The sequence below is a fragment of the Chlorocebus sabaeus genome, chromosome 20 (genome assembly GCF_047675955.1).
Source record: "Chlorocebus sabaeus isolate Y175 chromosome 20, mChlSab1.0.hap1, whole genome shotgun sequence".
NCBI lineage: Eukaryota > Metazoa > Chordata > Mammalia > Primates > Cercopithecidae > Chlorocebus > Chlorocebus sabaeus.
The window spans coordinates 61,573,396-61,588,894 of NC_132923.1; the positions used below are offsets into that span (position 1 = coordinate 61,573,396).

The 15,499-nt window shown below is 35.9% G+C and overlaps 1 protein-coding gene across 12 annotated transcripts in view; it reads left to right on the top strand.

Annotated features, from left to right (window-relative positions):
• Positions 1–15,499, top strand: part of SLC44A5 (solute carrier family 44 member 5) — a 550,857-nt gene that overhangs the window by 469,876 nt on the left and 65,482 nt on the right. For 11 of the 12 annotated variants that reach the window (XM_038001850.2, XM_073007201.1, XM_038001855.2 and 8 more), the window contains one exon: positions 7,743–7,827. The exons of the other annotated variant lie outside the window; for it this stretch is intronic. In XM_038001850.2, the coding sequence (XP_037857778.2) occupies positions 7,743–7,827 (85 nt within the window). The remainder of the gene's footprint in view (positions 1–7,742; positions 7,828–15,499) is intronic. 12 annotated transcript variants of the gene reach the window in all.

A 15,499-nucleotide genomic window follows, 5' to 3' on the forward strand; every position in this document is an offset into this window, starting at 1 on the left:
CATAATAAAAAATAATAGATGCTGGTGTGGATGTGATGAAAAGGGAACATTTTACACTGCTGGTGGGAATGTAAACTAGTACAGCCACTATGGAAAACAGTGTGGAGATTACTTAGATTTACCATTTGATCCAGCAATCCCTCTACTGGGTATCTACCCAGAGAAAAAGAAGTCATTATATGAAAAAGATACTGGCACGTGCATGTTTACAGTCACCTGATTCACAAATGCAAAAATATAGTGTATTAGCCCATTCTCACACTGCTAATAAAAACATACCCGAGACTGGGTAATTTATAAAGGAAAGAGGTTTAATTGACTCACAGTTCAGCATAGCTGGGGAGACCTCAGGAAACTTGCAATCATGGTGGAAGGGGAAGCAAACACACCCTTCTTCACATGGCAGCAGGAAAACGTGCAGAGTAAAGGCAGGGAAGCCCCTTATAAAACCATTAGATCTTGTAATCTGTATGGTTCATTTGCTGTTCACTATCACAAGAACAGCACGGGGAAACTGCAGCCATGATCTAGTGACCTTCCATGAAGTTCCTCTCCCAACACGTGGGGATTACACTCAGATTATAATTCAAGATGAAATCGTGGTGGGAACACAGAACCAGACCATATTATTCCACCCCTAGCCCCTTCCAAATCTCACATGCTTCTCACGTTTCAAAACACAATTATGCCTTCCCAACAGTTCCTTAAAGTCTTAACTCATTTCACCATTAACCCAAAAGTCCAAGTCCCAAATCTCATCTGAGACAAGGCAAGTTCCTTTTGCCTGTGAACCTGTAAAATCAAAAGCAAGTTAATTACTTCCTAGATATAATAGGGATACATGCATTGGGTAAATACACCCATTCCAAATGGAAGAAAGTGGTCAAAACAAAGGGGCTATAGGCCCCATGCAAGTCTGTAATCCAATAGGGCAGCCATTAAACCTTAAAGTTTTGAAATGATTTTCTTTGATTCTATATCTCACGTCCAGGTCATGCTGGTGCAAGAGATGGGCTCCCATGGTCTTGGGCAGCTCCACCCCTGTGACTTGTCAGGGTACAGCCCCCTTCTCAGCTGTTTTCACTGACTGTCATTGAGTGTCTGCGGCTTTTCCAGGTGCATCATGCAAGCTGTTGGTGGACCTCCCATTCTGGGATCTAGAGGATGGTGGGCCTCTTCTAACAGCTCCACAAGGCAATGCTCCACTGGATGTTCTGACTTTATATTTCCCTTCTGCACTGCCCTAGCAGAGGTTCTTCATGAGGGTTCCACCTCTGAAGCAAACGTCTGCCTGGACATCTAGGCATTTCCATACATCCTCTGAAATCTAGGTGAAGGTTCCCAAACCTCAATTCTTGTCTTCTGTGCACCTAAAGGACCAATACCATATGGAAGCTGCCAAGGCTCAGGACTTTCACCTTATGAAGCAATGGCCTGAGCTATACCCTGGCCCCTTTCAGCCACAGTTGGAGTGGTTGGGATATGGGGCGCCAATTCCCTAGGCTGAACACAGCAGGGGGGCCCTGGCTCCAGCCCAGGAAACCATTTCCCCTGTTAGGTTCTGAGCCTGTGATCAGAGGGGCTGCCTTGCAGGTTTTTGACATGCCCTGGAGACATTTTCCCCTTTATCTTGGTAGTTAACATCTGGCTGCTTGATGCTTAGGCAAATTTCTGCAGCAGGCTTGAATTTCTCCCCAGAAAATGGGTTTTTCTTTTCTATCATATTGCCGGGCTGCAAATTTATGCTGCACATCCTCTTGAATGTTTTGCTGCTTAGAAATTTCTTTCACCAGATACCCTAAATCATCTCTCTCAAATTCAAAGTTCCACAGATCTCCAGGGCAGGGGCAAAATGCTGCCATTCTCCTTGCTAAAGCATAGCAAGAGTCACTTTTGCTCCAGTTCCCAAGAAGTTCCTCATCTCCATCTGAGATCATCTCAGCCTGGACTTAATTAGTCATATCACTATTAGCATTTTGGTCAAAGCTATTCAACAAGTCTCTAAGTTGTTCCAAACTTTCCCACATCTACCTGTCTTCTGAGGCTTCCAAGTCTTTAGGAAGTTCCAAACTGTCTCACATTTTCCTATCTTCTTCTGAGCCCTCCAAACTGTTCCAACCTCTGCCTATTATACAGTTCCAAGGTAACTTCCACATTTTTGGGTATCTTTATAAGCAGCACTACACTCCTGGTACCAATTTATTGTATTATTCTGTTCTCATGCTGCTAATAAAGACACACCCGAGACTGTGTAATTTATTAAGGAAAGAGGTTTAATTGATTCACAGTTCAGCATGACTGGGGAGGTCTCAGGAAATTTACAATCATGGCAGAAGGAGAAGCAAACAAATCTTTCTTCATATGGAGGCAGGAAGGAGACATGCATAGTGAAGGGGGGAAAAGTCCCATATAAAGCCATCAGATCTCATGAGAACTCACAAACTATCATGAGAACAGCATGGTGGAACCACCCTCATGATCTAATCACCTCCCACGAGATCCCTCCTCCAACACATGAGGATTATAATTCGGATTACAATTCAAGATGAGATTTTAGTGGGGACACAAGGCCAGACCATACCATATGGAACTAGCCCAAATGCCCGTCAATCAATGTGTGAATAAAGAAAAGGTGTATATACACACACACACACACACACACACACACACCATGGAATACTACTCAACCATAACAAGAAATGAAATAATGATATTTGCAGCAACCTGTATGAAATTGGAGACCATCATTCAAAGTGAAGTAACTCAGGAATGCAAAACCAAACGTTATATGTTCTCACTTAGAGATGGAAGCTAAGCTATGAAGATGCAAAGGCATACAAATGATACAATGTACTTCGAAGACTCTAGGGAAAAAGTGGAAGGGGTTGAGAAATAAAATACTACACATTGCATAGAATGTATACTGCTCAGGTGCACCAGAATCTCAGAAATCACCACTAAAGGACTTATCCATGTGATAAAACACCACCAGTTCCCCAAAAACCTATTGAAATAAAAATACATACATACATACATACATATATACATACATACAAACATACACTTTGTAAGTTGTATGTAAAGGAAACTGTTTGGGGATACTATACATTAATTCAATATATAAGCCAAAGGGTAAAAAAGTTAGCTATAAGATAAATTCTGAAGAACTAAAAAAAAAGATTTTTAAAAACTATATAATAATCCATTGTCTATTGCTGCATTGTAAATTACCCTCAAACTTGGCAACTTAAAAAACAAATATTTCTTATTTCACAATTTCCATGGTCAGGAATATAGGATCGGCTTGGTTGGGTGGTATTGGCTCCAGGTTCTTTACATTGTGGTCATGATGTAAGCCAAAGCTGCAGTCAACTGAAGCCTTCAGTAAGGTGGAGGATGTGCCTTCAAGGTGGCTTATGCCTACACCTCACTTTCTGCCTGACTTTCCCATGTCCCACTGATGTAGGTGAAAACCTGTTTTCACATATTTGAATTTAGAAATTCTGTTCTAAAATTACAAACGCTTAAAAAAGTGCATCTCTTGGAGGTACAGAGTAGAATGGTAGTTGGCAGGGGCTGGAAAGGGGATGAGGGAGGGAGGGATGAAGAGAAGTTGGTTAATGAATACAAATATACCATTCAAAGGAATAAATTTTAGTATCTGACAGTACAGTGGGGAAACTGTAGTTAACAATAATTTATTGTATATTTCAAAATAGCTTGAAGACAAGAATTGTAGTGTTCCCAACACAAAGAAAAATGTTTGAGGTGATAGATATTCCAATTACCCTGATTTGATCTTTAAACATTGTATACATGTATCAAAATATCACATGTACCCCAAAGATATGTACAACTATATCAATAAAAATATAAAAATAAAGTAACAAAAGTTATTTTGCATGATTTTAATAAGTACCAAGGGAATTTGAAAGAAGATTCTACATTTTTGTTGTTAGAATTTGCTAAAATTTGTTCATTTAGGAAAATAATATAATTAAAAACACCACTTGTATTTGATTTTCCTATCCAATATACGTATTTCCTCCCACACTTAAAGCTGCTACATTCACAGTGATTCCACCTGTACGTGTGAGCACTTGACTTCTCACATCTCTCCTAGTTTGGTCATATTTGAGCATTTGCATATTGATGTGCATACTGTTTAATTATAAATTACTTTCTTTTTATTATTTCTCATTTATATTACATAGGATATTTTATTACTTTTTAAAGGAAATTATGAGTGTGGCTGAAATATGTTATCTGTGACTATTACTTCAAGACTGTACAAGGAGCATTGTAAACTATTATAAAAAGGGATGTGTTGGGTATGATGTACTTGAGAATGACTGTCATACAAACTGGTGATGTTATAGCTCCTCTTAAGGACCTTATATAAGTAGTCCTTGACACTGCTCTTTCCACTAGAACAGATCTGTCCAGGAGAAACATAAAGTGAATTACATTTGTATGGTTAAATTTTATGATAGCTACATTTAAGAGCATAAAAGGAAACAGGTGAAAATAAATTTAATAATAACTTAATAATACATTTTATTTACTTAAATATAACAAAATATTTCAGATGTGACCAATATAAAAATTAAGATATTCTTCTTTGTTGTTGTTTATAATGTCTTTAAAATATGATGTGTATTTTTCATTTACAGTATGTTCCAATTTGGAGAAGCCATTTCAAGTGCTGAATACACACATGGATAGTGGCTACCATATTGGACAGCATAGTTTTGGATATTCCATGAATAAAAAAATTCCAAGAAAGGGATTAAAATGTCAGAAGCTCCTTAATTTATTAACAGGGACAAAATGATAGCTGCTGCCCATCTCCTTTTTTCCTTTTTTGTAGCTTTTAGCTCAAAGTCTTTATGTTCCAATTCAAACACAGACCATCTGCAGCACAACTTCTGCGCCAGAAGCTGTGTGGAGAGATGTAGCAGCAGCTCGGTAAACACAACCACCTGCCACAGTTCAAAACTAGAAAGTCAAGAAGGAGTATTCTTCTCTTGACCCTTCCATCTTCGTCTCCCTCTCCTTTATCCCCAGACACTCAGATCCATCCCAATCAGATATGCCCCCCCTTTCCCCGCCACAAGTATGAAGCTTGTCTCCCCCAATGGCAAAAGCTCCAAAATTGCCTGTCATCTCTTCCTATGTTATGAGCATTTTGCTGATCCTTATTTAGCTAATGTCCTTGTTTTCCCCCTGTTAACAAGCTCATTCCTGCTCTATCCTTTTGCAGAAAGCATTATTCATTTCTAGTTTGAGGGTGAAAACCACAGGCTATAGAAAGCAAGCAACACACCTGAGTTCATACCTTGTTTATCTCACTTAAAGCTGTGTGATTTTGAGTAGTAAATTAAACTCTGAGCTGCAGCTATCTATACCATTCAGGTGAAAGTAACACCTACCTTTTAGGCTTGCTGTGAGACTCGGCTGAGACAATAGGTGTAATCAAGTTAGCACAGCATCTGTCACATTGTGAGCAATTAATAAATGAAAGCTCTTATTGCTATACTATTTCCTCAATCTATAAATCCTTCCCTACTTAGAGCCACATGTCCAAATCCTAATCATTTTTTAAAGTCTTTCTCAAGTCTCACCTGTTCTCTAAACCTTCTACAAACTTTATTCTCCCCTTTTCGTGTATTTCTTGAGAACTCTGCCATAAATTCACATTGGTATGACTTCTAGTATGGGCCACATAGTGATCATTTAGTAAATCCTTTAGTTAATTAATTGATGATGAAAAAGGGAAAGAAAACAATAGCAGACGCTGGGGATACCTGACCCTGCTTCCCCTTGACCCAACTGAGTTTTTTTGCAGCTGTGGTGGGCAGTTTTACAATTTCTACTGACAGACATCTTTCACACTGCTCTGCAGAAGCTTCCCAGTGGGATGGAACCCCAGCTGCCCACAACAGTATTCCACTCATTAACAGGCACTTGATTGGCTTTGCTCCCTTCCGTCTCATCTCCCTCATACCCACTTAAGCTTCCTGGAATCACCTCCTAGATAAACCACCTGCATCAAAGTTCTTGTCTTGGATTTCACTTTTGGGGAAACCCAAATAAGACAAGAACTAATATTACTGAGTCCATATTTTATGCCAAGCACCATGTTAGTCACTCTGCTTTCATTATCTTCTTTTATATTCTCAACATTCTTGTGGGATTGGGTATTATTATACTCATTCTGTAGTAACAAATTAGAAAGTCAAAACTCAAAATAATTAAGTGACTCACTCAGGGAAAATCTAGCAATCCAAATGCTTTGGGTGCTCATTTCTGAATTAATAATTGTATAGAAAAAGAGAAAAATACATTTTAGAATAAAGCTTTAAAAACATATTACTGAAAAAATAGGTAAAATAAATATCTTTCTTAGATTTAGCCAAAACATGACAAACTAAGATATAGAAGCAGAATGTAATAATATATGGTCTGGAGGCATCATACATTGAACAGTTTGTTATTTAAATGCCTTATTTGTAGTCCACTTTCTTTATTCTGGGAAATAGAGACAGGAAGATATGGCAGCTGAGAGCTACCCGAATGAGTCAGATTTAATAAGACGGTATTAGAAGATGAAACCAATTTGGCCTCTATGACATTGGAGAAAGAATTAGACAAAGGGGACTTTTGTGAGTGCTTAGATACTAAAAAGAAAGTCTTAGATTAATGAGAAAAATTATTGAGAAAAATTTTTCTTCCATATTAAAATTCTCATTCAGAATTGATTTTTTAAAATCTTCCCAAGTCACACAGGCCATATACATAAGAGTGATTGAATTATAACGTGAAATGTCAAATCCAATAAATGTGGGGAAGGAGATAGCCGGGCAAATGTTAAAGAAAACAAAGGACAAAGAGGTATGTTTCCATATTCAGAGGCAAGCATTAGATGACCTGAGCACATTTTCTGGATTTTTAGGAACTGTTATCAGTCAAACTGGAGAAGTTAGAAATATTCGACTAAAATTAGAAAGTGTTTCCTAATTGACCGATGTATGTTACTCTCTGTGGTCCTATGGTCTGTCAAATTAATTTTATAATTCTTAAAAAATAAGGGTGATGTGTTTGAGCCCATCGTCTTCATAGAAAATCAAGTCCTTTGTTTTCATGAAGTTTGAGGTCACTTGATACTTCTATTAAGCTCTGAGATTGTCAGACAAAACTTAGGGTAAGTATTACATATTGCCTCCACAGTTGCTATTGTTTGCCTTTATAATGTCACACAAAATCATAAAGAACTAGTAAATTTGAATTGGGCATTATAGTTGTATTCCTTTGAATTTTTTAATGGTTTTCACTTATGTATAACCCAAAAGTATTACATCATATTATTTACTGTAAATGTATTAGGTCTGCTATGAAGTCATTTAGTTTTGAACCCTAGAAAAAGTGACTTCTAGCCAAGTGAGCTTTTATAATGTGCCCTCTAATTCACATTTTAATAAATGTCATTTTCTAAGTGCATTACCTCATGTTTTGGCTACAACCCAGCTGAATCCTGAGAGAATAAGAGAAATGTGCTTTCTGACTGATTCATCCATATTTTATTTTACTTTTCATTAAGAAATTATTCTTTGAAGAAAATCAATAATCTGTGACTGAGGGGAGAGGTTAGTGTGTTGCAGTGGTGCATTCTAATATCTCAAAGCAAACTGCCTTTAGCCGGCTTTTGCTGATAGCATTTTTGTCCTTTCTTGTTCCTGCAGCCTGGGTACATGGGGACCCCAGAAGAGCAGCCTATCCTACAGACAGCCAGGGCCACTTTTGTGGCCAGAAGGGCACCCCCAATGAGTGAGTATGGCCACCTTTGCTTTGTGTGATTTTACTGTCTAAACTGGAACCTAGATATCACTTTTACAGTAATTCTACTAGACTTCTTAAAAAGATTTAAATTCATAAAGGAGGCCTTCCCTCCCGTTTGTCTAACAGATAGCAATAAGCAGTTGGGAAGTTTTATTTTATATGACTTAAGACAAGATGTCAGTGTTATGCAGCATATTATTAGAATGCATGAAGACTCTACTTATAAAAATATAGTTATAATGAATAGATTGGACCAATGATTTTATCAGAAGCTATATTTTAAAATGCCTTATAATTGGGCTATTAGAAGATTGAGGTGTGACCAGTTAGAACAGCAATCATTAAAAAGGAAACAACAGGTGCTGGAGAGGATGTGGAGAAACAGGAACACTTTTACATGGTTGATGGGACTGTAAACTAGTTCAATCATTGTGGAAGACAGTGTGGCGATTCCTCAAGATCTAGAACTAGAAATACCATTTGACCCAGCCATCCCATTACTAAGTATATACCAAAGGATTATAAATCATGCTGCTATAAAGATACATGCCCACCTATGTTTATTGTGGCACTATTTACAATAGCAAAGACTTGGAACCAACCCAAATGTCCATCAATGATAGACTGGATTAAGAAAATGTGGCACATATACACCATGGAATAGTATACAGCCATAAAAAAAGGATGAGTTCATGTCCCTTGTAGCAACATGGATGCAGCTGGAAACCATCATTCTGAGCAAACTATCGCAAGGATAGAAAACCAAACACCGCATATTCTCACTCATAGGTGGGAATTGAACAGTAAGAACACTTCAACACAGGAAGGGGAACATCGCATACTGGGGCCTATCATGGGGTGGGGGGAGAGGGGAGGGATAGCATTAGGAGATATACCTAATGTAAATGATGAGTTAATGGGTGCAGCACACCAACATGCACATGTATACGTATGTAACAAACTTGCACATTGTGCACATGTACCCTAGAACTTAAAGTATAATAAAAAAAATCTATGAAATTAAAAAAAATAAAGAAGAGGATTGAGGTGTGAGTAGCTGCTACAAATCTTGACAGTCCAGTTGTTAGGATTATTTTTGTCACAGTGTCTACTGATAAATCATTCCACCTTTCGAAGTGAGGGGCACACCCAGAAAGTCTTCAATGCTTGGCATCCTTTTCCAGGCAACTTGGCTGCTGCAGGTAATGTCCCTGGGTAGCTGAAACAAACAAGGAAGAATGTTCCATCAAATTTCTTTCTAATAGTAACCATAACAGAAGTTTTCATTTCTGAAAGCACGTTGTCTATTTTTCTAACTTAAGAAAATAAACCACATACACAAGCAACCCTCCATAAATCTCACATTTTTAGAAAAGCTTCCCTCTTCTCTCACTGGTTCATTTCTCTGTGGAAACCTGGAGTGGTTGCTGGGTCTTCTGGTTCTTCAAAACCAATTCAGTTTCTATAAAATCTGGCTTTAGATGGTTAAAAAAAAAAAAAAAACCCTAAGTAGCCACACCCTCACTTCCAACAACAACAACAAAAAAACATAGCTAAGGACACTTCAGTTATGTTGTCTATGTTGCCCACTTGTAACTATGGAGCATATTATTCCAAGAGATATACAGATTTTAAAAATAGATGCTCAGTAATTTTTTAAATTGACAACAAAAAAAGTCTAAAATCAGATGAATTCACACCTGAGTTTTACCAGATATTCAAAGAATTGGTACCGATCCTACTAAAACTATTCCAAAAGACAGAAAAAGAGGGGCTACTCCTAAATCATTCTATGAAGGCAGTATCATCCTAATATGAAAACCAGGAAAGAACATAACAAAAATGAAAACTATACACCAATATCCTTAATGAACATAGATGCAAACATTCTTAACAAAGTACTAGGTAACTGAATCCAACAAGTCATCAATAAGATAATACATCATGATCAAGTGAATTTCATACCAGGGATGTAGGGATGGTTTAACATATGCAAGTAAATAAATGTGATACATCACATAAACAGAATTAAAAACAAAAATCATATTATCATCTCAACAGATGCAGAAAAAGTATTTGATAAAATCTAGCATTGCTTTCTGATGAAAGCCCTCAACAAAAGGGAATAGAAGGGACTTACATCAAAGTAATAAAAGGCATCTGTGACAAACCCACAGCCAACACCATACTAAATAGGGAAAAGTTGAAAGCATTCCCCCCTGAGAACTGGAAAAAGACAAGGATGTCCACATGCAACCCTTCTATTCAACATAGCCCTGGAAGTTCTAGTCAGAGCAATCTGACAAGAAAAGAAATAAAGGGCAAGTTGGAAAAGAGGAAGTCAAACTGTCACTGTTTGCTGATGATACGATCGTGTAGCTAGAATACTCTAAAGACTAATCCAAAAGGCTCCTAGACCTGATAAATGAATTCACTAAAGGCTTGGGTTACAAAATCAATGTACACAAATTAGTAGCATTGCTATCAATCAACAGTGACCAAGCTGAGAATCCAATCAGGAACTGAATCCCTTTTACAACATCTGCAAAAAATAAAATAAAATAAAATTCCTAGGAACACACTTAACCAAAGATGTGAAAGATCTCTACAAGGAAAACTACAAAACACTGCTGAAAGAAATCATAGATGACACAAACAAATGGAAACACATCCTATGCTCATGGATGGGTAGAATTAATATTGTGAAAATGACCATACTGCCAAAAGCAATCTACAAATTCAATGCAATTCATGATTCCTCACAGAACTAGAAAAAACAATCCTAAAATTCATGTGGAATAAAAAAGAACTCACATAGCCAAAGCAAGACTATGCAAGAATAAATCTGGAGACATCTCATTACCTGACTTCAAACTATCCTTTAAGGTCATAGACACCAAAACAGCATGGTACTGGCATAAAAATAGGCACATAGACCAATGGAATAGAATAGAGAACCCAGAAATAAAGCCAAATACTTCACACCCAACTGATCTTTGACAAAGCATACAAAAACATAAATTGGGGAAAGGACATCCTGTTCAATAAATGGTTCTGGGAAAACTGGCAAGCCACATGTAGAAGAATGAAACTGGATCCTCATCTCTCACTTAATACAAAAATCAACTCAAGATGGAGCAAAAACTTAAATCTAAGACCTGAAACCCTAAAAATTCTAGAAGAAAATATTGGAAAAACTCTTCTGGACATTGATTTAGGCAAAGAATTCATGACTAAGACCCAAAAACAAAGCAACAAAAACAAAAATAAAGAAATGGGACCTAAAAAAAACTTCTGCTTAGCAAAATAAATAAGCAGAGTAAATAGACAACCCAAAGAACAGGAGAAAGTATTTGCAAACTATGCATCTGACAAAGGACAAGTGTCCATAATTTACAAGGAACTCAAACAAACCAGGAAGAAAAATACAAACAATCCCATCAGAAGTGGGCTAAGGACATACATAGCCATTTCTCAACAGAAAATATACAAATAGCCAACAAACATATGAAAAAATGCTCAACACACTAATCATCAGAGAAATGCAAATTAAAACCATAATGAGATACCACCTTACTACTACAAGAATGGCCATAATTAAAAAGCCAAAAAACAATAGATGTTGGCATGGATGTGGTGAAAAGGAAACATTTTTACATAGTTGGTGGGAAAGTAAATTAGTACAACCAGTATGGAAAACAGTATGGAATTTCCTTAAAGAACTAAAGGTAGATTTACCATTTGATTCAGCAATCCCATTACTGGATATCTACCCACAGGAAAAGAAGTCATTATGTAAAAAAGACATATGCACACACATGTTTACAGCAGCACAGTTCACAGTTGCAAGGATATGGAACCAAAATAAGTGCCCATAAACCAACAAGTGGATAAAGAAAATCTTGTATATATACACCATGGAATACTACTCAGCCATAAAAAAGAATAAAATAATGCCTTTTGCAGCAACTTGAATGGAGCTGGAAGCCATTTTTCTAAGTGGAGTAACTCAGGAGTAGAAAGCCAAATACTGTATGTTCTTACTTATAACTGAGAGTTAAGCTATAAGGACACACACACACACAAACACACACACACACAAAATGCAGAGTGATATAATGGACTTAGGGGACTCAAGGGTGGGGAGACTATGAGGAGGTGAGAGATAAAACATATTAAGTACAGTGTATACTACTCAAGTGATGGGTGCACTAAAATCTCAGAATTTACCACCAAAGAATTCATCCATGGAACCAAATCCATCTGTACCCAAAAAACTATTGACATTTTAAAAAATAATTTTTAAATGCAAATACAAAATGAAAAAGCAGATCTAGAAAATGGTTAACAAAATTCATGTAATAGAATTATCACAATCAAGAAAACCCAGAAATTTAAGGAGAGGGGCAAATTCCTAATCATGTCAGGGTAAATGTGTAGGGGACTAGTTGACTCCTCATGCCTGTTAGAGACTACTGGGCTAAATTTTGATCCAGGGAGGTAATTCTTATTTTAACTTCAGTAACTCAGAAAATTGTAGACATTGCCCACAAAACCTTTGCAACCTTCACACTATGAAGGACAAAGAGAGCACCAAGTGGTAAAAGAAACCATACAAATCTCTAAATCTCTAGTTCTTTATGACAGTTTATTTTTAAAAGGGCATTTGTAACAATAAGTTTTCCAGACCTAAGCCAATGACCCACTTATGTCAAACGAAAATGTGACAGCACAGATTTCAGTACATAATGATCTTTCAAAGAAAATCTTCGCTCAACACACACATGTTCATTAAAGTATTATTCAAAATAAGAATATATTGGAAACTACACAGATATTCAACAACATGTGAATGATAGTAAATTATGGCCCATCAATTTAATGAAATATAATGGAGTCATTGAAAATCATGTTCAAATGTTCAACAATTGATTCTATTGATTTTCCCTTACAGTTTCTGGGGTCTGAGTTATCATTGCCCTCCTCCCCATGAAAATAGCATTCTCCAATATTTCTCTAGTATTTGGATGACTTCTTTCTTATATTTAAATTTCTAATCTCCTAGAAATTTATTTTTGTATATAGACTGAAGTGGAAATCAAACTTCTGAAATTTCTGAGTTAATTATTTCAGAATAGTTTGTTGAATAATATACCCATTTCCTCTCTGATTTCTTAAAAAAAACCTAAATAATAAATTTGTGTATTTGTTTCTGAATCCTGTAACATGCTCTAATGTACATTTTTAAGTGTCATGATTGTTCTAATTCTTATGATAAATGTGTATTAATTTAAAATTTTAATAAATTGCTCTAAATTATATTTGGACTTTCAGTAGTAATTAAAATATTTACAAAAATGTAAGATTCTAGTCAATATTACAAATTTTTAAGCATAAGTTTTATTGTACAAAATGGTGTATTAGTCCATTTTCACACTGCTGATAAAGGCATACCTGAGACTGGGTAATATATAAAGAAAAGGGGGCTTAATGGACTTACAGTTCCATGTGGTTGGGGAGGCCTCACAATCATGGCAGAAGGCAAAAGACATGTCTTACATGGTGGCAGACAAGAGAGGATGAGAACCAAATGATTCTGCTTATGGAACCATCAGATCTCGTGAGACTTATTCAATAACAGGAGAACTGCATGGGGGAAACCAACCGCATGATTCAACTATCTCCCAACGGTTCCCTCCCACAACATATGGGAATCATGGTAGCTATAATTCAAGTGACATTTAGGTGGGGATACAGCCAAACCATATCAAATGGTATCAAGGGAAAATATTGGAGTAACTACATCATAATAGCAATATTATTATAACTGTGTAACTATCATAAAGCCAGAAAGAAATAAATCCTATTAAAAATACAAATTTTGAATATGATAAAGATGGATTTCAAGTCAGTAGCAGAAAGATGAATTATTAAATAAATGGTATTGAATTAACTGAAATAGTATTCATAAAATAAAATAAAATTGGATATTTATCTCATATCTTATACCAAAATAAATACTAAAGCATTGATGATTTTTGCACATAAAATATAAAAATATAAAAGTAACAGAAGAAAATGCAAGGGTATATTTATAGATTATGGGGTTAAGAAATCTTTTCTAAACATAACACCAAAACCAGAAAACAGAAATTTTGAAGAATTCCAACACATAAATATACCTTAACTCATTGGAAACAAAGTTAAAAGATAAATGGAAATCTAGGAAAAACAAATGTTTTCAACATATGTATCTGACCAAATGTATCAACACCTTTTTTATATGAGCTATTCTTCAAAATCAAAAAGAAAAAAATGATCATCCAATGTGAAAGTAGGTAAAAGTCATAAACAGGAAATCATATAATGGTCAATAATGATAAAAATATAATTCAACTACAGTTAAAAAAAGAGATGCAAATTAATTAAAATATTACTTTTGTCTTATAGCTTGATAAAAAGATTAAAATTTCTGGTTTTGGCCAGAGTGAGAAGAAAAAATCACCTCATTTTCTACTGGCACTATTATGATATTTAACAGATTTTATATAATATTTACTGAACATATATGTTCTTTTTGATTCAGCAGTTTTCATCCTAGAAACTCATCTAGTGGAAATTTGCATAGATTTCCTAATGTTACTGGCACTATGTAATAATAATAAAATGAAACAACCTAAATGTGTCTCAATAGGAGATTGATTAAATGAATTATGGTATAGTCAATTATAAAATACCATGTAATCATTAATTATCGGGTAGAGATATATTTATTGGCAAGGAAATGTGCCCATGGTATATTGTTAACTCAAGAAATCAAGTTATTAAAATGGCATGTGTAGTATAATTTCATTTTGTGGGTATGTTTGTACACTTGTGTACTTTATATTCACATATATGAAAACATATGCAAGAAAAAAGTCTGAGTGGATATACATATGCTTACAGTAATTATTTTCAATTATAAGATTATATTTTTATTTTTATTCTCATATTTCTGAGCCCCTATTATATCCTAGACAGTTTTCTAAAGGCTGAGGTTATAGTAAAAACAATGAACAAGCTACCTGTGCTCATGAAGCCTACATTTAAGTTAAAGGGAGATTCTCAATAAAAATGTAAATAACAAATAGTTTCAAATAGTGATCAATGTTATGAAGAAAAAAAACAAAGCGGATGGCCTAATGGAGAATGATTGGTGTGCAATGGGAGGTAGTTACCTTGTGGTTATGGGGTTAGGGAAGCACTTTCATGAGGAGGTGACTTCTGAACTACGATGTGAAGACCAGGAAGACACTAGTATTTCAAAAACCCTGGGAAGGGCACTCGAAACCAGAGGCAATAAGTGCAAACGTCCTGAGGCATGAGTGACCTTTTGATACTCCAGGACTAGGACTAGAAGGAAGCCAGGAGGCCAAAATATAGCCAATAAAGAGAGTGGTGGAATGAGCAGATGTCTAAGAAACAGGTGGAAGTCATATTTTCTGTGTCCTATGGACTCTGATAAACTATTTGGATTATTTATCAGTGCAGAGAAGGACATAGAAAGGTGTTCAGCAAGAGTGACCCAATCCATTTTACATTTTTAAAAGAACATTCTTGCTGCTTCCTTTCACCTTCTTGGGCTGTTTCAATGGTTCACAATAAGCATGTATGCAGA